Here is a 23,415-nt window from a genome sequence, read left to right on the forward strand (position 1 = left end):
AGGAAGAACTTGTGGGCGCAGGCACTTGCCCAAGGTCACTAGGTCATTCCAGGGCAAGCCACTATCAGAGGAGGCCAGAGCCCCATCTCTTCTTCCCTCAGCCCTGTCCACACCCTGCAGTCAGCAAATGCCATGTGGCCACCGGTGGTAGTCCAGAGGAGGCCAGTGTTGGGGGGCAGTTTGTGGGGTCTGAAGCCCAGCTGCCCAGATCTAAAGCCTGAATTTGGTGTGGGGCTTAGGGCCAGTGGTTTAAACTCTCTGGGGCTCAATTTCCTCAAATGTAAAATGAGGATATGATACTCTCGGCTTGTAAAGAGGATTTGGAGAGATCTGGAGTGTTCTGGCTCATCGTAGGCTAGGCACCTGATAGGCACTAAGAAAGAGGCCAATGATCATGGGAGGGAATTATTTCTGCCCATTTTAGGGGAAACATTCTGACTTCTGAATCTACATAAATCATCTGTGGGGCACTGAGAAATATTGAAGCTCAGCCCCATCCCTGGAGAATCTGATGTACTTGGTTTGGGGCGAGGCCTGGGCATCACCATTTAAAATCTCTCCAAGTGACCTCAATGTTCAAGCAGGTTTCAAAACACTGCAGGAAGACAAGGGGCACCTGGGTGGCTCAGCTGGTTGAATGTCTGACTCTTGATCTCAGCTCAGGTCTTGATCTCAGGGTCATGAGTTCAAGCCCTGAGTTGGGCGTGGAGCCCACTTAAAGAAAAAAAGTTTGAAAAACACCATAGGAAGACAAAGGTACAAAGGCACAACGTCTGGAAAGGTCTTGGCCCTGGGAATAGCAGGAGGTACTTGAGGTGGAGCATGGGGAACATGGGCATGGTAGAAGGGGAGAGCTTAAGGACTGAGGTCTCTAGGTCCTGGATCCCTAGTCAAGCCTTTCCACTGCCTCTGGTTTGTTTGAAGTTTGAGGTAAGAGGGTCTCCCCAAGAGCAGGCTCTAGCCACACTGATGTCCCTGAGTGCTCTGGCCTTGGGCTTCCCATTCTCTGGGAACTGAGACAACTGAACCACAATGCCCATGGCCCCACCCCTGAGAGGAGGCTGGAACCCCTCGCATTCGGGTCACTCCTGACCTTATCAAGGCTGTATCTCCTCTCACAGCCTCTCCTCTAAGCCACAGAACAGAGGTATCAGGGATGGTGCTGAAGGTGGCACAACCTTTGGGGACACTGTTTTCTTTGTGGCCTTTATAAATGATGGCTCCTGGAGGTATGAGACTGAGACCAGAAGTACTGGGCAGGGATGGTCTCATGTCCCTATTTTACAGAGAGGGATGCTAAGGCTTGGGATGGGACTAGACTGAGTGCTCTATGAGGGCAGGAGCAGGGCCTGTCCTCCCCCTGCCCACCAGCACCAGCCTGGCACACAGTAGTCCACTAGAGAATGTTGATGACTCAATGGAGGAAAAAAATACAACCAGGAAGAAATGACCTTTCTGACAAGGGCTGTGTGTCAAGGCCCCAGCAGGGAGGACAACAGAGTCCAGATTTGGGCTGCCTCCAATGTGCTGTAAGTTGCTAAGGCAACTCTGCCTCCAATGTGCTGTAAGAACTCAGGTACCTCCCTCCCTCTCCTGGGACTTAAGACCCTTAGAGAGTGGGCCTTGGCTCAGAGGACCCATCTCCCTGGTAGTAGAATTCATAAAACAGCTCCCCTCCATGTTTCCAAAGCTAAGGCCCTAGCAGGTTTCCTGGACTTGGGAATGCTGGTTGCCCGTGTTGCAAGGCTCCTGACCTGGCCCTGCTCCTTCCCTGACTCTTGCTTGCATAAATCACCTTGTGCAGCTTGGAGAAACTCGTAACAAATGTCTGATTGTCCCTGATTAGATGAGCCAATGAACTTCCGTCCTGTGTTGCTCAGATTCCTCTTTGCAAGTCCCAAATTAAAATTCCAGACCAGAGCAAGAGGATTTAAATTGGATTACTGGATGGGGTCCAGGGAGAGAGGAACAATGGACGGGGGGGCAAGGGGTCCAGGCCCCCACATCCCTGCCTCCATATGCACCCAGGCTGCAAACAAATGTGAGAAAGGAAAGAAGGGCCAGAACTTGATTAAAAGCAAATTAAAACACAATTAAGACCAAAGCTCATCCTGAACAATTAGGACCAAGGCAGGGGAAGGATGGTTGTCCTCTGCATCCTCTGGGGATATGGACAGAAGCATCTTGTGGACCTAGAGCCAGAGGCACTGCAGTAGGGGGGTTCATGGCCCAGCAGAGTGCTGGGAAGGTAAGGGTGGTGGGCTCTGTGCACACCTTGGAATCATGTGGGAGTCAAGGGCATGGCTTAGCATCAGAGTGACCTGGGTTCACATCCTGGCCTGATGCATGGCATGTCTGAGTCTCTGTCCCCTCTGTGAAGTGGGCCTCCCTCATGGGGTTGCAGTGAGAGTAACCTGTGACAGACAAGACATGGTGAGTGCCCAAACAGTGAATGCCCTTTTCCATCATTCTTTTTTCTTTTATTTGAGAGAGAGAGAGAGAGAGAGAGAAGGAGAGAGAGAAACAGCACATGTGAGAGCAGGGGAGAGGGGCAGAGGGAGAGAGAGAGGGAGAGAAAGGGAGAGAGAGAGAGAGAGAGAGAGAGAGAGAGAGAGAGAGAATCCCAAGCAGCAGGATTCACGCTCAGAGTGGAGCCTGATGTGGGGCTCGATTTCAGGACCCTGGGATCATGACCTGAGCCAAAATCAAGAGTTGGTTGCTCAACCAACTGAGCCCTTCAGGCTCTCCCCCATCATTCTTCTATTGAAAATAATTTGTGGCATGTCAGGCTGGCTCAGTTGGAAGGGCATGCAACTCTTGATGTTGGAGTTGTGAGTTTGAGCCCCACACTGGGTGTAGAGATTACTTAAATAAATTTTAAAAAAATAAAAAGAAAATAATTTGTATTTGGCACCAACTATGTACCAGGCCATGGGCTAGGCTGTAGATGCAGTGGGAAGGAGAGAGACCTCTGCCCTGCCTTGAGGGGCAGGGTCCAGCATGTGGGTGGGGTATAGAGACAGTTGGGATCAGGACCCAGGCCTTGGGCTCTACCCTCCCTGCCAAGCTATCAAGGTTGATAGTTTGTTTAGAATTGGGGAGAAGAACTTGGGGAGGGACCTCAGACTTGCAGTGTCCGGGGAGGATGGGCAGGGGGCTGGGCCCTGGGCTCCATCTGTGGAGGGCAGGTCAGGCATCTGTCATTGCCACCACTCAGCACCTCTCATTGAGGGAACTGGTCCTAAAGCCAAGGTGGGCAGCGGGCCTAAAGGATGCCTCTTCCCAAATTTATCAGCAAGTTTCAACACAAGTTCAGGGCTGGTTGCCCGCACTTTGTAAAATGGAGGAAAGTAAGGAAGTAGTGGGCAAATGAGGAGTCTGGAATGAATGGAAGAGAGAGAGAAAGAGAGGCAAGAAAGGAGGGGACAGGATCCAGGTCAGTCCCAGTTCTAGGAAAAGCAAGGAGGGGACATGATATGCTGGATGGATAGGGCAGCAGAATGTTTCTCACAGTCAGGGGAGACACTCTTGCCCTACCCTGGGACTGCTGTCCCAGTTGAAGGCTGGGCTTTGCCTCCTCCCCGGGGCAGTTCATTTCTCCAATTGTCTCCCCACCTGTGACCAGGAGTTCCTGAAGGTCAGGCTGGACTGGGGCTGGGCTCACTCTGGGTCGTCTGGATCCACCCTGGGTTGGGAGGCCTTCAGGCTCCACTTCCTCTGGGACTCTGGTCCCAGCATGCCAGCCTCTCCCTATTCTATGATTCCAGGTCACACAGGATGGGCAGGGGACCCCAGGGGGATGGCAGGGCCCAGCTCCTGGGGAAGAGAGTTCTCTCCTTGGGGCCTGGATGTGGTGGGGGCTTGAGCTAGGTCACTGACCTGATTTAACCCTGCCAGGCCCCTGGTCTGAGCTTGGGTATGGCTTGTATGGATTTGCTCATCCTTTTAAAAAAAAATAGTTTTACTGAGATACAATTCACATACTACAGAATTTACCCACGTAAAGTATATAATTCAGTGTTGGTTTTTTTTTTTTTTTTTTTAGCACATTCAGAGTTGTACAACCATCACCACAATCTAATTTTAGAGTATTTTCATCACCCCAAAAAGAAACCCTGTACCCATTAGCAGTCCCTCCTTATTCCCCCTCCCTTCCAGCCCTAGGCAACCACTAATGTACTTCCCATTTCTGTGGATTTGCCTATTCTGGATATTTCACAGAAATGGGATCACACAATAGGTGGTCTTTTGTGGCAAGCTTCTTTCACTTAGCAGAATGTTTTCAAGTTCATCCATGTTGTCATGTGCATCATCAGTACTCCATTCCTTTTTATTGGATTCCTCTTTTTGACACAGGCTGAGGCTGAGGCAGTGGCAGCTGTGCCTCTGATCTGCGGGCAGCTTAGACACTCTCCCTCATTTACTGCACAACCTTGTAGCTCTAGAAGGCCCTCCCCACCTGCACTCCCTTGGGGTGGGTGGAGTTCGACAGGCCTGCTGGCTTTGTACAAGTGGTCAGTGCAGCTGAGTAGGGTCTGTCAACTCCCAGAATGGCAGCACCTTGGAGCTGACAGGCACAATCTCTCTAAGATTAGAGGGGGAGAGTGAGGCTCAGAGGGAGGCAGAGAAACATTCAAGGTCATGGGCAGAGCAGGGGCTCCAATCCCTAGCCTTACATGGCTCCCACATTCTCTGTGGGGCATTTGGGGCCGTTCCACATCCCCCCCCCCCATCAGAGCTGCAGCCTACCCTCCCAGCCATCAGCAGATGCTCACCCAGGGCACGCTCATAGAACAGAGGAATCTGAGAACTCCAAGCCTGCCTGGGCCCCACCTTCATGCCCGCACAAGAGCCCCAAGACCCCAGGTCACCCTCCAGATAAAACTATCTGTTCCTGCCATTGCTGCCCACAGTCCAGGTGGGCACAGCCCTGCCAGTGAATTCAGCCTGAATACAGAGGGCCAGGAGGGCCACGTGTTCACGCTGGGTAGGCACACTGCCCACACAGTGCAGAGTCACTCGCCTGGCCCTCCCTCAACCCACATAACTGCACCTACCTTCAGGGCCTGCACCTTCCTGTCCAGCAGGCTCTCGATGTCTCCTGCCACCTTCTCCACCAACTTCTGAGGCTCGTTCTCCTGCACCTCAAACAGATTCCGGTTGTCCTTGTAGATCTAGAAGGAAGCAGGAGCCAGGGGTGAGGCCAGGGTGGTCCCACATTTCCATGTCACAGCCCCTTCATATCCCCCCTGCACAGTATGATCCAGCCCTTGGCCCTGCCCCAACTCTGGCTCTGGCCATTCGGAGAGCATGGACGTCTGAGGGTTGGGCCCACTGCCCTCCTGAACTTGAAGAAAGGCTACTACGGTCATGGGTTTCACAGCTTGCCCTGGTTGTGGCTGGTGGGATGGGGTTGTCACTGCCTTCTCTGGGACTCAGGGTTCCTCCTCCAGGAGCCATGAGCAACAACCGTGTGACTAGTTCAGAGTGGCTGAGAGCAGCAGAGGCGGAAGGGTGGGTTCAATAGGAGGCAGGGTGTGTGTGTTGGGGGGGAGGGGGGGAGATGGGACCAATAAGCACACACGGCATACCACATGCCTGCTGACATGAGGACACTGTCACACTCACTACACCACATATGCATCACATATAGCCACCCCTATACCCTTTTTTGCTGGTGTTGCCCCAGGGCATTTACAGAAACTGCAGTGGGGACTCTAGGCACCCCTAGGGGTTTCTGTCTCATTCAGCGCACAGACTATGGGGGCAGGGACCAGGGAAAAGGAGGCATGTGGGGAGGATAAATCTGCCCCTCTCTCCTTGAGAACTGGGTCTGTGCACACACTCACGTGGGGGTATAAAGCTGACAGTCTGCATCTGCATGCGTGAGTGTGTGTGTTATGGCTCAACACACATCCATCTGTGTGCATGTGCCTGCATGTTGGGGGTAGGATGGGGTTAGGGCCTCTAGATGAAGCCTGGGGCTTATATGTGAGTCACAGAAGTGAATTCAGCCGGCCTCTTTGTTCCAGGCTGGGGTCTTGGGTGTCTGCACATGCATGGATGTGTGCATGTGCGTACGTGTGTGTGCATTGTACACTCACGTGTGTCCATCCAAATGACCCCAAGAGGTCTGTTCCCAAAGCTGACTCCTTCACAGAGGTCATATGCCACTACTGAACTGCTGCCATCGGGCCACGCCATTGGGCAGTGCAGAACCAGAGGAATGCAGAGAGAGAAGAGGTGATGAGGAGGAGATAAGGAGGTGGGAGAGGCAGCTGATGAGAGACAGACAGGCAGGCAAGATAAGGTCGGAGAGTGACAGCCAGAGGAGGGGGAGATAAGGCCTCCAGCAGTTGATGGGGGAGGAGGTGGGGGATCAGGCGCCAGAGCCCCTGCCCTGCCGCCCACTCAGCACCCAGCAGTCCAAGGGTTAAAGTGCCACACAAAGCCGGCTCAGGCAGTCTCCTCCTCCTGCCGCCCCCCATCCTTCCCGGCTTCTCTTTTCTTTTTGTCCTTCTCTTAGAACAAAATAATTTGTGGCGAATTCGCTCCTTCCCACAGAGCAGTGCCGATTAGAGGGCGAGGCATGAGGCCTGGACGCAGGGCCAGGGAGGACGGAGGCCCCAAGTGGGCATCAGGCCAGGCTGTTCCCTGGGTTCCCTGGGCTGGGCCTCAGGGCAGAGGCCCCCAGACAGAAGATGGTGGAGACAGAGATCAAGGAGGGGTCTGAGTCTGGGGTCACTGGGAAATGTGGAGAGCCTGGAGTGCAGTGCCCACTGTTGGGGGGAGTTGAGGCTCAGAAACAAGAAAGGACAGGTCAAGTCCACACGACTCTGAGTGGCAAAGCCAGGTCCTCCTGGACCTCTCCTTCCCAGGTTTCAGGGCTTTAAAAATACACCCTTTCCCAAGCATGAGCTGCTGGCCTGGAGCCGGGACACCCTGGGCTTGTTGAGGCCAGCTATACTTTCTAAAACCTCGGCCGAGTGCACCCTGGCCCACTTGTGCCAGCAGGGGGCGCAGCTGCCTGGCTTCTCTGGGTAGGGGATGAAGTTCGGACACCTGACTCTCCTGTCAAGGTCATTCCCAGGTGTCCCAAACAGGGCTGTCCATAGCCGCGGCAGTCCTGGATCAGAGGCTGGACCAAGCAGCCTCCTGACAACTCTCCTCTGGGAGCCCCGGAGTTCCTCCCCACAGGATCCAGGGTAGCCCTTGCAGCGTCGCATGGTGACTAAGACAGGGCTCAGGAGCCATAGAGGGAGTGGGTCTCCAGGTGGCAGGGTCACACCCCAGGGCCCTGAAAGGTGGCATAAGGGCTTGAAAGCAGGAACCCTGCTAAGAGTCACCTCACGTCTGAACCTTGGTGTCCGATTTATTAAGCGAGAGAACAGCAGTCCCCTCTCTGCAGGCTGATGGAGGACTGCAAAGAACCTACACTATTGTCGCTGCTGCTATTGTTGAGGATCACCAGAATTCTGCAGAAGGAATCACAGTCCCTCCCTGCCTCCACTCTCTCTGCTATATCTGTACACTAAGGATCTGAAGCCATTGGCTCCCATTCCTGGGCAGACAGCCGTGGTCTCCTGGGGTTGGCTCGCCCCCAGCCCCACCCTCTTCCCAGGCCTTCCTGGGAAGCCCCTCTCCAGCCATACTGTTCTTGTCTCCAACACCTCAGCCTGGGCCCGAGAGGTGACAACAGGGGAGCCTAGACACAGAGACGCCACTGATACAGCACAGCCAAAGCCATCTCCCTTCCAGCTCTCCCCAGGCACTGGGCCTGTGTGTAATGGACCCTTGGCAAATGCATATGCCCAATACCCTGCTCAAGAGCAGAGCTCTGCGACCAGCTAGACCTCAGTCTGACTCATATTCCTGCTTGCAGCTGTGCTACCCCTTGGAACCTGGTGCTTCATCTGCCACACTTTCTTCCTGTCCCAAGGACCCTCTATGACATCTTTCTGCTGGCCCCCGGTGTCAGCATTGGTGGCCTCTCCAGCCCATTGACCTGGTGTGTCCCTGCAGGCTTCTGGGTCCCCAGCCTATGCTGATGCCCACTACCACACCTTTGCTCATGCTGTCCCTGTTTCCCGTCTGCCTTCCCTGCCTTTCTAAATCCTCTCTAGAGCAAGGGTGGTAAAATGGGCTAGAAGGAGTTTCTGGAGAGATGAGGGCTGAATCCTAGAGCCTCAGGGCCTGGTCAAACTACCAGCCAAGCCTGTGCCCCAATCCCAAAAGAGCCGCTGAGACATAGTAGCCCTTGTTCCTTCTATCCCGAGTGCTTCATCCCTCTAAACATTCCCTTGAACCTGTTCCAGGTGTCCCTGGCTCCTGGGGGTGGGACCTGAGCTGAGCCCTGTGTCCCAGGGAGATCTGAGTGACACCGTTCAGCAGATGGTCCCACCCTGGGAGATAGGGCATCTCTCCATTGATGCTGTCTGAGGAGGTGCTTTCTACCTACAGGCCTAGCAGGAAGCCTGGGAGACCCCAGGGCAGAAAGTATGCCAGGGCTGGCTCCCCTTGAGCCCCAGCCTCTAGCCCTGGTCCCTGGGGTCAGCTTAGAAGCAACAGACAGGCCAGGGTGCACCGGGTGCAGGGCCTCAACAACCACAGCAGGACCGCACGCCCGCTGGTGTCCTTGGCCCAGCAAGCTAATTGGAAAAACCCAACAGCTCCCACAGCAGCACAGCCTCCAAGGCCCCGACTTCTGCACAGGCGGCTAGACTGAGGAAAGATTTGGGGGCTCACAGGTCTACAGGCTGTTGCAGCTTGGCACCAGCCATGATGGGGGAGGAAGAGGCAGGGGCTCTATCCCACAGAGATGATGAATGGTAGTGGGTCAGGGCAGCAGACTGGCAGACAGGCTGGCTGGAGCCAGGTGAGCATATGGAGGTGGGGTGGGGGGAACAGGGCTGGGAGCAGGGGTGGCTAAGACCCCAAGGGATGACAATTCAGAGGCAGCTTGCAGCCCTTTGTTCACAGGAGTCCCTGGCTCCCCTCAGATACTTATGGCTTCCTCCCCTGAGGGCACCTCCCCCACTCAGTTATGGAGACCTGTCCCTCTATCTCTCCCCTCATCTCTTCACCTCCCTCCCTGTGCGTCCCAGTACTGGCCTCAACCCCAACCCTCTCTCAGCTCTAGTGATTCTTTAGTTAAGTGGTATATCTGGCCAGCCTTTCGGCCTAGGATTTTAAGGGCTTGTGGAGGCCAAGGTCAGGGGCCCCAGAACCTCTGCCCAGCCCCCCTGCTTCCCCGGGGGGCCTCCACATAAAGAGGAGCCTAGAGGACACCTGTAGATACGACGACCTTGGGCAGGAAGCCTGGATGCACACAGGGGCAGACAGAGCCACCCTCGTCCCCACAGCTCCCAACAGTCCTGACTCGGAGTGGGGTCAAGTTCTGAGGTACCTGGAAACAGAGACAGCCATCACAGGAGACAAGAGACCCCAGGACTGGAGACCTGGATGCCCCCAGTCATACTGGAGAGGCTCTTTGCAAAGTCCCAGAACCAGCAGCAGTGGGGCCTGGCCCTGAGCCAGCACCTAACCTGCCCAGAGACAGTAGGAAGGTGGGGAGAAAGGAGAGTAAAAGGAAGGTGAGGAGGGGAGGGAGAGGAGGGCAAAGGGGAAAGAGGGACAATGGAGGCCCCGGGAAGGATGCTGTTCACTGAGTGCTGGCTCTGGCCACCCTGGGGCAGATGTTTTCACACCTGGCCTCACTGATCTTGGACAACCCGAGGAGGTACGCTTCTGATCATGTCCATGTAGCAGACAGGGCACTGAGGGTCAGAGAGCTTAAGTTATACAGTAGAGATCAGATTCAAACCAGATCTGTCTGACCCAAAACCCTTGCTTCAGGTCACAATCTGTGCACTTCGGTTCCCTGCACTTATTCCCGTACTTGAAGGTGAGGCACAAGGTGAGGGAACCAGGGTCACACTGAAGGCCTCCATTCTGGAGAGAAGGAGGGGCGGACTGGCAGAACCAGCCCGATGGACTATATAACCACCCAACACTGGGAGTAAAACCAGGTGCGTGTGAGGCTCCTCTCTGCAGCGAAGGTGAACGGGCCCTAATCTCTGGAAAATTAAATCAGAAAGAAAATGGAACGAGAAAGATTTGACACAGGCTGGGCCCTGCTGCTGGCTGTCTCCTCACAGGCCCAGGCTCAGTTGGGTGTTCAGCTACCCGGGTGCTCCAGCATCCTGGCTCCCTCCCACCACTCAGGTTACTGGGCAGGGCATGGGCAGGGCACAGGGAGTAAAGCCCCACAATACGACCTCCCAGGGGATTTGCTATTCTCTAACCCCATCCAGTCATGTCTCAGTATCCAGTCCCTGGTCTTGAAAGGAGCAGCTGGTGAGGGTCCTAACCACCTAGCCCTCATGCCAACAGGCCCCTGCACGGAGAACAGCAAGGGGACCACAGATGGTGGGCTGGGCCCCCCGAGGCCAGCCCACAGGGGCAAGCACTGGAAAGGCCACAGGGTCACAGGGATTGGAATGGGTCACACTTGTGCCAGGATCAGGAGAGCCTTGGGTCGGAGGACAGGGAGCTCCTGGTGGCTTAGGGACCCTGAGCTGGGCCAAGAGGTGGGGGAAACTGGTAGTGATTAGCTCAGGGACCCCGGCCAGTCAGGGCAAAGCTGGATCTCAGGCCTCCAACCTCACTCCCGCCAGACTGTTGCCCATCTCCTGCCTTTGCAGGGAAAATTGAGGGTATTGACACGACTGCTAATCACCCTTGAAGGCCATAGGATCAATGGAGTAGCCAGGTACCTGTGGTCCCCTCCCACTGAGAGCACTCAAGACTTAGGAGAGATCGAGGACAGATCCAGGACAGGGCAGCTCCTGGGCTCTCCCTTTACCCAAACCCTGAGCGCCACAGCTCAGGTCCTGATGGGACAAGGGGGGCTGCCCCATAGTGGGTGCATAAAAACCCTAACCCAGCTGCTCTGGAGATAGTCCAGGCCCTGGACTATGTGTGTGGCTGACAGCTCTCTGCAGCCAGGGTGTAGCCCCTCCCTGGCCTACCTAGTGCGGGACTTACAGTAAAAGCAAGGGCAAGGGACCCTCAGAGCACACAGCTGGTGCACAGACAGGGGACTATGTGCCACTTGGTCACATGTTCATCAGCTGCTGACATTCACTGGCTGCCACAGTAGTTCTCATGTGGCCATGCCACACTGCCACCATCCTGTGGTGGGTTGGTTCCATAGTTAGCCATATATGGTGTCATGTCACAAGCAGGGTTTGTACATGATCATGCTGGTTGCCACATTACCAACCTTCATACTGAATAGGGATTTCCTGGAATGAACCGTCTGTTTAGAGGAAGTCATGGACACCACCCAGGCCATTACAATGTGGTCCTATGGGGGCTGCAATGGAGAACATGAAGGCAGTGTGGGAGCAGAGAGGAGGGCTCCTGGCCTGGCTTTGAGGAGGAGGTCAGGATGTGGCCCTCCTGGGTGGCCCATTATTTGCTCCATTTACTCCCCACCCCACCCCCATGTCCTTACATTTCCACTGGGGCATGCCATATTCACGCCACCAGTTCTAGGGCCCTCTTGAGCTTGGGGCAGCAGAGATGGACCAGATCTTGTTCTTGCCTTCCTAGGACTCACCATCCAGAGGGGACAGGTGTCCCTTTGGACTGCCAAGGACAGAGGGGTGGCAGCAGGAAGAGGTATGCAAGAGACACTGGGAATGGGGCTCACCTGCTTGAGTACAGCCAGCTGGGGGGGGGGGTGCTGTCAAGGAAAAGATTGGGATGGCTTTACAGGGGAGAGTCTGAAAGGCTGGGTGGAGTCTGCCAGACTCAGGGGTGGCCGGGGAATAGTGAACCGGGCAGGAGTAATGGCAGGTGCAGAGGCTGGGAGGAGGGAACATCAGTGGACTGTTCAGTAGCAGGAGCACAGGGGCTTGTGGAGGGCAGAAGGGAGGCTGGGGGGCAGACTGTGAGCAGACAGAGAGGTTACATAAGCCAGGCAGCTCAGGAGAGGGAGCTGGGGCCTAGATCACAAGGTGAGAAGGCCTTGGTGGCTCAGTGGACCCTGGGCCCCCAAGAGGCAGCCAGTAGGAGCTCTCACCAGCAGATTTCCCTTGGAAAAACTCATAGGGGCACAAAGCCCCCGCCACCACCCCCAGCAACGCCTCCCTGTTTTTAAAGTTAAAGTTTCGTTGACTGTCATCCATTACCGCAATTAGTACATTATGTCTAATTATGCAATTAGTGTAAAAAGTGCACTTGCTGCTGAGAATGGGAAATTACGCTGCCTCGTTACGCTGTAAAATCCATGTCATAAAAAGGCTCAATCTCTTGTTTTTCAAAAGACACAAAACCCAACACAAAACAATAAACCAAATCCTCCCAACTGAGCTAGGGCCAGTCTGTGCAGCCCTCCCTGCACTTGTCTCCATGTAGACCCCCACCTCTGCGAGGCCTGCCCCGCACACACCCCAGGGCAAGACATGGCCAGCCACAAACACAAGCTGTTTGCGTGACCATTCCTGGGTGTGGCCCATCTTTGCTCCTCTGAAACAGATGTGAATTTCTAAGCTGACTTTAAAACCGTGGTAATCCTGATTATCCAACCATTATTCCAGACTTGACTTGGAACAAGGCCTCTAGTGTTAAGGCCTATGTATTTCAGGTGAGAGCAGTCCCGGGTAGGGGGGTGGGCATGGCTCCACCCAGCTCCAAGCAGAAGTCCTTTCTCCAAAGTTCCTGAGGGCACAACTCTGAGGTCCCTAATGGCACCTGTGAGGAGAGGGTCATATTCCAGCTCAGGGAAAACTGGAGGAACTTTCTCACACTCAAGGCTCCCAAACCCTGGGAACATTGCCTGGATAGATAGGGAGCTCCCTGTCACAGGAAGCATGCAAGTCCAGCCATCAGGGGTGCTGAGCAGGAATTCACTCATGGTCACCCTGCACAGCGGGCTGGACTCTAGGCTGTTATCGTCAGACAGCAGCATCCCCATGGCTGTGTGCCTACGTGAAGTTTGCAGTCTGACCTTTCTCCCTAGGTTCTGGCTTCCTTGGTGGTCAAACAGTCTGTGGACAGGTGGGAGGTGAGAAAGGAATCTGACTGGAGGGCGGTGTGTCACTACCACAATGTCAAATGGCCAAGTCCATGGGGGCTAGCAGGACACACTCCAATGTCCCTGACTGCCATGTCAGCACTGGGCACCTGTGTGTCTCAAAAGGGCAATACAGTGCCATGGAGACTCCTGCCCAGCCAAGAATCTGCCCTTACTCCATGGAGATGATGCACAGACCAGCTGAGCTCAGATAAGGTGCTCACAGAGCAGAGAACCAGAAACATGGAGTCCCAGCATCCTAGGGTCCATGGGACACCAGGGCCCCTGCAACGGCACCCACTTGCAATGTGCACCCACTAGTTCTGGGTGCCATCCACACCCCACTGGGAAGCACTCACTGAGAAGTCAGCTGGATTGTGGGGATGGAGGGGGCGTGGGTCTAAACTCAAGGCATGGGTCCCAGACAGTTCCAGCCTTTGTCTACTCTTCCTCCAGGCCTTTGTCTACTCAGGTGCTCTTAAACAGCCGGGGAGTGTATCACAGCCCAACCACATGGACACCAGAGGAGACTCTCAGCGCCCCTGTCCTCCTGATTTGGTCCAGGATAGCATCAGGAATGGGGGACTTGAGCCCGAGGGGAATGGAACTGTAGGCAGATCCGGGGCCCCTGCTGGCTCCCCGCCCTGAGCAGGGAGCCACCGGCTGTCGAGGCAGCTGGGAGGGAAGCTGTGCCCAGCACACCAGCCGGCACGGGGGAGTGTGAGTAAACACACCCGCGCTTCCCAACTCGTGTGGCTGGTGTAGGCGCCTGTGTTTATGGGAAACAGGTTATCTGTGCCAGCGTCTGGGCCCCTTTGCCACCCACCCTGGCTCAGCTCTCTCCTGCTGCCTCCCTACCCAGTGGGCCCTGCCTGCCTTCCCCTAGGACTCCTCGGCCTCTGAGCTTTGGAGGGACAACAGTGAGGATAGGCCCTCCCCTCCAGGAGGTGAGACAGGGCTCTGCACTTAACCCACTGAGTCAGAACAATCCCCACAGGCAGGTATGGTTGTTGTCCCCATTTTACAGCTAAAGAAACCAAGGCTCTGGCAGCTGGACAAATGGGTTGGCAACTAGGCAGTAAGTGGAGGGGCCCATGACACTAGGCTTCTCAAGTTCCAGCCATCAGTTCCAGGTCTCAGGGCCACAGTCCCCCATCCCCTGGCAAGTCTGGTCTGCCCTTTACCTGGCTCACCACCTTGAGGAGCCCTGGTCCAGCATGGCCTTGGAAGTGGACCCTGCCCTCAAGAGCAGGGCACATGGCCCCTCTCTCCCACACAACAGCCTGAGGAGAAAGGCCCCAGGGCCTGGTCACTGGCCTGCCATCTGGCCTCTTAAATCCCTTCCCCCTCTGAGCCCATCTTGGTTCCTATGGGGCCCCCCTCCTGCCTCTCTGGGCAAGAGTCCTGGCAGGGCAGGGTGAAGGGTTACAGGAGTCAGTGTGGGAAGAGGCTCCAGTGGACCCTTGGTGGTCCCGAGAGGGCTCCTAATCATTTTTACAGCTCTAGCTGCTATGGAGGTCTTATCTAAATGACTGTCCTTCAGCCCAGAGTGGCAGGAACTTACCCCCATATACACCCTCATGAGATGGGTTTGAAGGTGGGCCTGAGGCACAGTTCTGAGGGCCAGGGAGCGAAGGACAAAGACTGCTTCCTTTGCCCACATCACCTCCATTCCACCCCTCCTAGCAGGGAGGGCAACCCTCTTCAGGGGCTGGGAAAGGTCTCTCAGGGAACCCCAGAATGGCCAGAAACCGACCTTGCTCTCCCAAGCTTCCTGGGAGAATGTGGGTTCACCTGATTTTCCTTTATCCGTCCCTCTCCCTGACCTGTGACAAGGGCATGAGGAGGTGCTCAGCAGCTGGATGGCTTCTTATCTCAAAGACGAGGCAACTGAAGCGGCAGAAGGGTAGAATCTGTCCAAAGGGGAGCCCTTCCTGGCCCCGAGTCCCCTCCACTTACAGCCAAGAATGGCTAAAAAGCCATGGCCTGAATCCTGGCTCTGCTCTTCACGAGTGGTGTGCCTTCGCACAAGCCTTCACCCTCAGCATCCACACAGCCTTGATCTGCTTTGTGGGGTGTTCCTCAACAATGAAAGGTCAAATGCAAGGTGTTGCCAGCTTCTTGTGGGGCCTCCTTCCAGGGCTGCTCCTGAGGCCCTGAGAGTTTTCCCTGCCCCATGCTGTCCTGCAGGGCTAGCCTATCCAGGCCTTGCAGGCTGGAAGTCTGCCCTTTGCTGCTGAAACTCGCTGCTGAAGCTGTTGCCAAATAATGACAGCACCAATCACAGAGAGAGGCCCTCAGGCTGACTGCTCTTATGAAAACATGAGATCTTCACGCATCAGGTATGGGGGAGAAAGACAGAGACAGAGGTGAGACCGGGAGGTGGCTGTGGTCTCCCATAGTATCAAAGGGGCAAGGTCATTGAAGGGTCCTGCCCCATCCCTGGGCACACACTGTAGGTCCAGGCACATCCACCAGATCTTGCAGACCAGCTCGCACACGCTGATCTCACTACATTCATGCCCAGTGCTAGAAAGCTGCTTCGGACGTTGCCAGGCCTCATAGTTAGGCTCACAGAGAAAGCACCACAGCCTGGACAGACCCAACAACTGTCACGAATGTCACCTGGGTGACGCTCCATGGGTTCCCATCCATATGTCAAAAGGTGGTCTGTAGCCATTTGAAATGTTTTAAGCAGTGAAACTTCTCTGGCCCCAGGATGGTTGGGGCTACCTGAAGGTCATGGCCCTAAATCCTCCTGCTGGACACAGCAATGGACAGTCTCCTAACAGCAAGGGTGCTGGGCCTGGTGAGGGCAAGGGCACACCTGACTGACAGTGGCTTCTAGATCAGGTCTCCAGGAGGGTCACAGTGCTCAAGTGTCAGGCACTGATAAATCAGTGGGTACAGGGCCAAGCTGGTTCCTGCCCATGGTGAGTATGCAAGTGAGTGTACCAGGGAGCACAGCCATGCCGGCTATCTTGTCCACATCCTGCGCCAGCACCTCCCAACCCATCTTTGTCCTTTCCCTCATTTTTCTTTTATTTTTCTCCTACTCCCAATTTATAGGCTCTTCTCGAATTTTATGTATCCCTGTAAGTGCCCTTAAATCTTCTGTAGAATTCATTGGAAGCATACATAAACAAACACACAGTACTTAGACACGGAAGCCTTGTACATGCTGAAGCCACACTCAGGACAGGAACACTTCAGGGACGTGTGTGCAACAAGGACAAGCACATGCTGGGGACACACGCCACAGGGGACCCATTCTCTCCCATCATTCACAGGCTTTCCTGAGCCCTCATAGGAAAGTTCCCACACGTGGACATAGGGGGTCAGTGATCTCCACACCCACTCCCAGCTGGGTGCTCCTGAGCAGGCTCTGGTCTCTCTCTGTACCTCAGTTTCCCCTCACCACACTGTGGGGAGGGAGGGACCATCTTTGATGCCCCGAGTTCCGGGTTCTCCCTCCATAAGAACCCCAGTGGCCACTGGGGCCAAAATTTGTCTTTACTGTGCCCGCACACACTGTTTGCACCGTGAGGGCCCTTGGTCTGAACAGCCATGAACTTCAAAGTTAAGCGTACTCTGCTCAGGGGAGGCAGATGCTGTGTCTAGGCTCGCAGTCTAGGTGGGCCACCTCCTCAGCGGGGTAGAGATTGCCACGGGAAATGTGCCAACACCAGTGGGGCCCATGAGAGTGTCCATGCTGGCCGTCCACTATATCAAACTCTCACAAGGCCTAGTCATTGTCCCCATTTCACAGGCAAGGCCACTGAGGCACAGAGTACTTAGAGCTGGGATTCAGTGACTACACAGACTAACCACACACTGGAGCACAGACTGTGTTCCAGACTGCCCCCTCCACCTCCCAGCAGGTGGTCTCCATTCCATGGGAACCTGTGATCCTCCACAGCCCTAACCCTGCCCCCCAGCTCCTCTCTCTGGGAAGCCACTTTTAATTCCCCCTCAGCTAGGCCCATGGGGCCTCTTGCCTCGGGGCTATGAAAGTCAGTGGGGGTCAGCTAAGTCTAAGGTGTTTGCAAACCTTACTCTGTTTTAAATGTTCCTGGAGAACTCATCTCAAGGGCACCTAGGTGAACCCTCGCAGGAAATGCAGCCCCTTCAGCAAAACAAGCCCCTAATTCATCTGCCCAGGATCATTCACTCAGATCGATGCATGGTGCCAACTGAATCCTCAGTGGCCCCACCAGCACCCAAAGAAACCATCAGGCCCTGAGGCCTGTCATTCGCCCAGCCTGTCTGCCCAGTGGGATTGTGGGGAGGACAAGCAAAGATCTGCACTGGGCCCAGTGGTGGGCACGCTCCCAAAGAGGTGCTTCTACCTGCAGGAAACCATTCTGGCCTTGCCGGTATGGAAGTCTAGGACCTCAGGATGTAGATAGGCAAACTGAGGCCCAAGAGGGAGGGGTGAGCAGCAGGGCAGGGCCAGGAGGACCCAGGTTCGAGCTGCTGGCACGTTCTTCCGTGCTAGGGAAGTCAGGGAAGACTTTCCAGGAGAGGAGTGGGAATAGATAGGCAAGAGAGTGTCCACCTGGCAGGTGAATGGCAAACAAAGGTAGAGAAGAATGAGCAGCTAGCCATGAGGCTGTGAAGGAAGCTGCTGGGCGGAAGTGTCTAGTGCCAGGGCAGAGGCAGCTTCATCCCCTCACTGCAGCCATGGGGGGCGGTCTGCTAGCATAAACTCTTTGAGAACTGTGGGGTCACCTGGAGGACTGGGGATGGGAGGCCTGGGTCTCTGGCCCCTCCGCGCCACGCCTAGGTGCCTGCCAGGTCTTAGCAGCGACGATTCTCTGGGCTCCTGCGTCCTCTGCTCGGCGACCTCCAGGAGGAGGGAGGGACGCCTGAGCTTCTAGCTCTGTCAAGGGCTCCCTGAGCAAGGAGGCGACGAGGGCAATGATGCCAGCAGGACAAGAGTGGAACAAATTGCCCCAATTATGTAAGGCGGCCCTATTTCCTCCTTAGCAAAGGGGAGAGGAGACCAGGGAAGCCATGTTCCCCTCTACCCCACTCCCACCCATGCCACTGGGCCTGCTGGGAGACCCTTTGGGTGGGGGGGCACTGACAGGTCCCCTTAGCAAAGTCTATAAGCCCAGGTCACTGGGGGTGCTGGGGAAGGATCCTGGGGAAGGACTCCATGGGCCCTTTCCTGGGGCTTGCAGGATGGGATCAAGAGGCATGGGTCTGCCCTGTTCAGTCACTGTTCCTTGAGTATCTCTGAGTGTAGCCTAGCCCCTCTGGTTTGCCTTGTACACTGCCTTGCCTGTACACTGGGATGGGCAGTCCATGCCCCAGGCCTCTCCCCTTCTCTGGCCACCATGGAGCCCTGGGGAACTCTGAGCCTTTCCAGAATCTGACTACAGTCCCTGCTCTGCCATACCCCTACCGGGACATGTTCAGGTCTGTTCTTCTTAGTGCTCCACAGGGGTCCAAGCAGGAAGCCCCTTCCTCCAGCCTCCAGAACCAGGCTAAGGTGCCAGACAGCCACGACCTCAGCATGGCCCCTGCCATGAACACAGTCTAGCCTCCACTCTAACCCCGGGGCTTGGACCCCTCTAAGTTGCGGTCTCTTTCTCCATCCTGGGAGAGTACCCTGGGAAGCACTGGATATGCCCCAGACCAAGGCCCTGAGGTAGTGCCCTGCTTTTCAACTCTACCTGGGCACAGGTAGTCTGCACGGGCCCCTCTTGCAGCTGGGAACCAGACGTGCTCTGGCCCAGAGGGCTGGCAGGCTAAGCTGGCTGGGAAACCCCTCCTATACAGCACCATGCTTTGCTGGGCTGCCAACATACCATGAAGCCTGGGTATCAGGCTCTCTGAGTTTACAGTGCTAGCAGGTTAAGGTTGCTAAACTGCAAATTTATCTTCTGCCATAAATGCAGGCAACGCAAGAGCTGGGAGCCAGCGTATGTGCCTGAGTGTGTGTCTGTACGTGTATGTTAGAAGGCATCGTGTGTAGTGCACAGCAGAATGTGTGTACACAAAAGGAGGATGGTGTTCCCGTGAGTGTGCAATGCATGCCCAAGCATGTGTTACAGTGTGTGTCTAGGAGCACATATCCTGGCGTGCATTCTTCCAGGCTCACATGTGCATGTGGGGGGAAGTCTCACTGCGAATGAAAGGGGTGCACCCTTTCCTGAGTGCAGCCCCAAATCCCCCATCCCTCTGCCCAAGTACCGCACACAGTAGGCCTCAGGAAGCATCTGTGTGCATACTGTGCTTACGACAGACCCAGGGAGTCCTTGAGCCTCCCAGTCCTTTGTCTCTCTGCCTGTCATCTCAAAGGGAGTAGAGCCCAGCCCTGGTTACATATTCACACTGGGCTGGTGCCTCCTTCCAGCCACTGACCCCACAGATACAGAAGCCCCCCCCCCCCCCCCCGCCTGACATGCCAGGCTGCACTGAGAGAGCCCCCAGGGCACAAATTCCCTCCTGTGTGTGTGGGAGCCACAATGGGGCCATGGGACTGGGACTGGGCGAGCCTTTCTGCCCACCCCCACTCCCAGACAAGAGGATCTAGAAACACCATGAAAACAATTGATCTCCTTGCTGATAGTGGGTGAGAAAAAAATTACCTTTCTCTAAACACTAAAAATAAAATCCAGTTTCCTAAAAACAGGGCTCTCCTCAGCCCAGGGCTTAGTGAGGTTTTGTTGCTAATTCCAAGCGTGGATTTGTTGCAGAAGCCGGGTGCTAACCCTTGGCTGCCTCACTGAGGGGCTCAGCCTTGGGGCAAGATGGTGCCCCCCGGGATCCAAGCCCGGATCTCGGCCACGCAGTGAGCCCAGATGTTGCTATCCCAGGCAGGCAGGAAGAGGGTAGCAGGAACTGGGTCCATATGCTGCTCGTGCCCAGCTAATGGGCTGACAAATTAGCAGGTCTCCCCTCTAAGAGGTGATGAATGAGCAGCTGCCCAGGAGAGCTGGAGGATGGGCCACCTCCCCCACAGTACTCCTCTGGCTCAGCCCTGACTTGGCATCTATGGGGTGCCCAGGGCAGAACCAAGACCCTTCAGTGGTGAGGGTTGGGGGCCGGGGGGAGGGGGCTGGGCAGGGGGAAGGTAGAGAGGGTACAACAGGGTAACCGCAGCCTTGGAGGATGTCTCCAAATGTGCCCAAGCCAGGGAGGCCCGAATTTTCTGGGCTGCTGTCACGCTGTGTGAAGGGCACTACCGAGGAAGGGGTTAAAGTGCTGCCCTTTTTCAGCCTCCTCTTCAAGATCACCGTCACCACACATACTGCCTGAGTGCCTTGAAGAGAGAGGCGGCTGGTCCACGGGCAGGCCTGCAGTGTGGGAGCCTGTGCCCTGACGACTGATGGGGATGGGGAGAGACCTGAGCCACCTGCGGAGTGGAGCTGTGTCTCCCACATAGCTATAGGAGGGCAGCCTCCTACGCTGACAAGGGCTGTGGAGGACACATGCAGGCAGAGGTGAGGAGCCGTGTGGGGAGAGGTCCAGGGAGCCTGAGTCAAAAGCAAAGGGTGGCCTCCAGAGTTAGTGAGCCCCCAGCAGAAAGGGGGTCAGCCTCAGCCAGTCCTCTCTAGCCGGGGGTTGGATCAAAATGGTCTTTTTTTTTTTTTTTTTTAATTTTTTAAAGTTTACTTATTTTTTTAACATTTATTGATTTTTGAGAGTGAGAGACAGAGCATGAGTGGGGGAGGGGCAGAGAGAGAGGGAGACACAGAATCAGAAGCAGGCTCCAGGTCTGAGCTGTCACAGAGCTCCAACTCCCAGACCACGAGATCATGACCTGAGCTGAAGTCAGACGCTTAACCAACTGAGCCACCCAGGTGCCCCCAAAATGGTCTTAATTGTCCTTTCTGACCTGAGAGCCCAATATCCTTGATTTGCTCCCCAAATCATTACATGGTCCCCCTCCTCCATGTACTCAGAACATCTAAAATGGGGCAGGATTTACACATTCTTTTGACAAAGGTTGGCCTGACTCGCTTAGAAAGCTGTCTGGCCAGGCAAAGGCAGTCCCTGACCCAGGTCTTCTGTGGGTTCCCTGTCCAAACAGCCCCAAGCCCCTGCCTGTACTGCCACCCCCAGCCCCCACCCCGCCCCCGCCCCGTGTAAACAGAACCCGCCTGCTCTCTCCCAGGGGCTGCTAATTCCTCGCCAGAACTGCTCGGACGTGAAATTGCAGTGAGACAATGTGTGTTTAAGGAAATGAATCTCGCATCTTAAGAGGCTCGGAAAGCCCGCCCTGCACCCCCATCACCCCGCCCGCCCACCCAGAGCCAGGGAAGGAGCACTTGGCATCAGGGAAGAGAAAGGCGGAGGTGACATTCAGTGCCAAATTAGCAGCCGCCACAGCCAAATATTGTACTTGCCTCCAATCTTCTTTTATTTTTCAAAAGAAAAGGCTTTTACAAAGTGAAAGAGGCTGTTGGAACACTAAGGCTGATGATAGTTTTAAAAGGCATGCCCGCCACGCGCATGCCCATCTTAGAGCCTCCCCTTCCTCCCAGCTTGCTGTCTCCCTTTCCTTCCTGCCCACAGCCACACCCACAGGGCACCTACCCCCACGGTCAGGCCCCACCACACCAGTCACCAGAATTGACATCATAGGTGTTCTTGATGTATGACCCAGAGTCTGACCCTGTGCCAGTCCTGGACATGGCACCTGCCTCTGAGCTACCTCCCCACTTGCATGGAGCCCTTGCCATGAGGGGTCCTTTGTGGCATGTCCAGAACCACGTGGCCTACCGAGGCCTCAACAAAAGTGACCAGCCCATGGCCACCACAAGGGGTTCTTATCCACCTCCTGATGGCCCTCAATGCTCCCCACCGTGGACAGCCATCATCACTAGCCCCCTCCACTAGGAGCCAGATGCCCGATGGCCCCCACTCTGGTCACTTTGTTGAATAAATGACACCATGACACCAGTCATCCTGGAGTCCAGCCCTCGAAACCCAGCCTGCCTCCATGGCCACTAAGTTATTAACCCATGGGACAGGCTAAGTAAAAACACCCTCTGCTTGCTCCTCCAGAGGAAAAACTGTTTTCACCCCTGACCCCTTGTCCAAGTGCTGGGTCATCTAGCTCATCACTAGGACCCAAACATGATGGGGTTTTGTCGACAACGCAGAATTAGCTCACGTTTCACATTTCTTCCAACCAGGGTTGCCCCAGACCTTGGTTTCCCCGGGCCCCCACCTGGATGGTGACCAGAACCTGGCCCTGCCCCACACACGTGCAGCCTTGAGCTCTCCCCAGTCTGAGCCACCCCCAGGTCCCATGCCTGGGAACCTGGGGACTTGGCAATACCCCATTTTACAGTTGGGACACTGGGGTCAGGGAGCTCTTGGGACTTACCCAAAGTATCAGCTGGAAGAGGCACAACCAGAACCTGGATCTGAGTTATGTGGCACCACAATGTGGATGCTGTTTGCTGCCCAGACTCTCCCTTCAGGACAGGCCCTCATTCTCCCAGATGTAAGATGCTGCTTGCTTTCCACTGAGTCCCTGCCTGGGCTATGGCCTGAGCAGAAGGGAGAGCCTCATCTGTGCTCTGGTTGACACACAGGTGAGGCAGAGAAGTAGAAAGGGCTGACTCCAGCTGGGGGGCAACTCCGAGGGGTGAGGCCAGCTCCAGCACTCTCTGCAGAATTGGCTGAGGCTTCTGTTACAAGTGTGTCGCAGCCAAACTTCCGCTGCCCAATCCGGCTTCCTTTGCCCCTCACAGGTGTGGCCCCCGAGAGTACTCCCCCAGTAAACACCTGCACACCAGCCTCCATTTCAGAGTCTGATTCCAGGGAAATGACCCTACCACAGCTAGTGCTGGGAGTGGTCCCCAAAAGCCAACTCTAAAGTGCGTGCTGTCACTGTCCTGCTGGCACGGAGGGCCTCACTGTAGTGGTAGGTGGAGCCTGTGATAAGGTGCAATTGATCAAATGTTCACCCATTGTGAACTGACGTGGGATAACTGGGGATGGGTACAATATTTCAGGCGTCTTGAGAGTTTCAGGGAAGTGTAATTATAAGGACTATGGAATGGGATAGCTGTTGCTGAGGGCTATCGATGCTTTGGACAGAGACAATGAAAGGCTGAGTGTGATTAATCATGAATTTAAGGTGAAGTGTGAAAGTCAGAAGCCCCCTTGGCAGGATATAAAAAGACTCTCATCTCCTGCAGCCAGAGGCAGAAAAAGCTGAGGGTCAGGCACAGGACTTAATTAGAAGAGTGGCAATGATCCAGCGGGAGTTACAGTCTCAATCCTAGCAGGTTGGCTGCCCAAGGTCAGGACCCTGATTGGGAAGAAGTGGGTCCCTGAGTTGCAGGATGGGGACATCTGGGCCACTG

General features: G+C 55.3%; 1 protein-coding gene across 5 annotated transcripts in view; it reads right to left on the reverse strand.

Annotated features, from left to right (window-relative positions):
* CACNA2D2 (calcium voltage-gated channel auxiliary subunit alpha2delta 2) overlaps positions 1-23,415 on the reverse strand; it is a 117,176-nt gene that overhangs the window by 66,252 nt on the left and 27,509 nt on the right. For all 5 annotated transcript variants that reach the window (XM_032592123.1, XM_032592122.1, XM_032592120.1 and 2 more), the window contains exon 2: positions 5,058-5,174. In XM_032592123.1, coding sequence (XP_032448014.1) covers positions 5,058-5,174 — 117 coding nt within the window. The remainder of the gene's footprint in view (positions 1-5,057; positions 5,175-23,415) is intronic.

This window comes from Lynx canadensis, chromosome A2 (assembly GCF_007474595.2).
Source record: "Lynx canadensis isolate LIC74 chromosome A2, mLynCan4.pri.v2, whole genome shotgun sequence".
Taxonomy (NCBI): Eukaryota; Metazoa; Chordata; class Mammalia; order Carnivora; family Felidae; genus Lynx; species Lynx canadensis.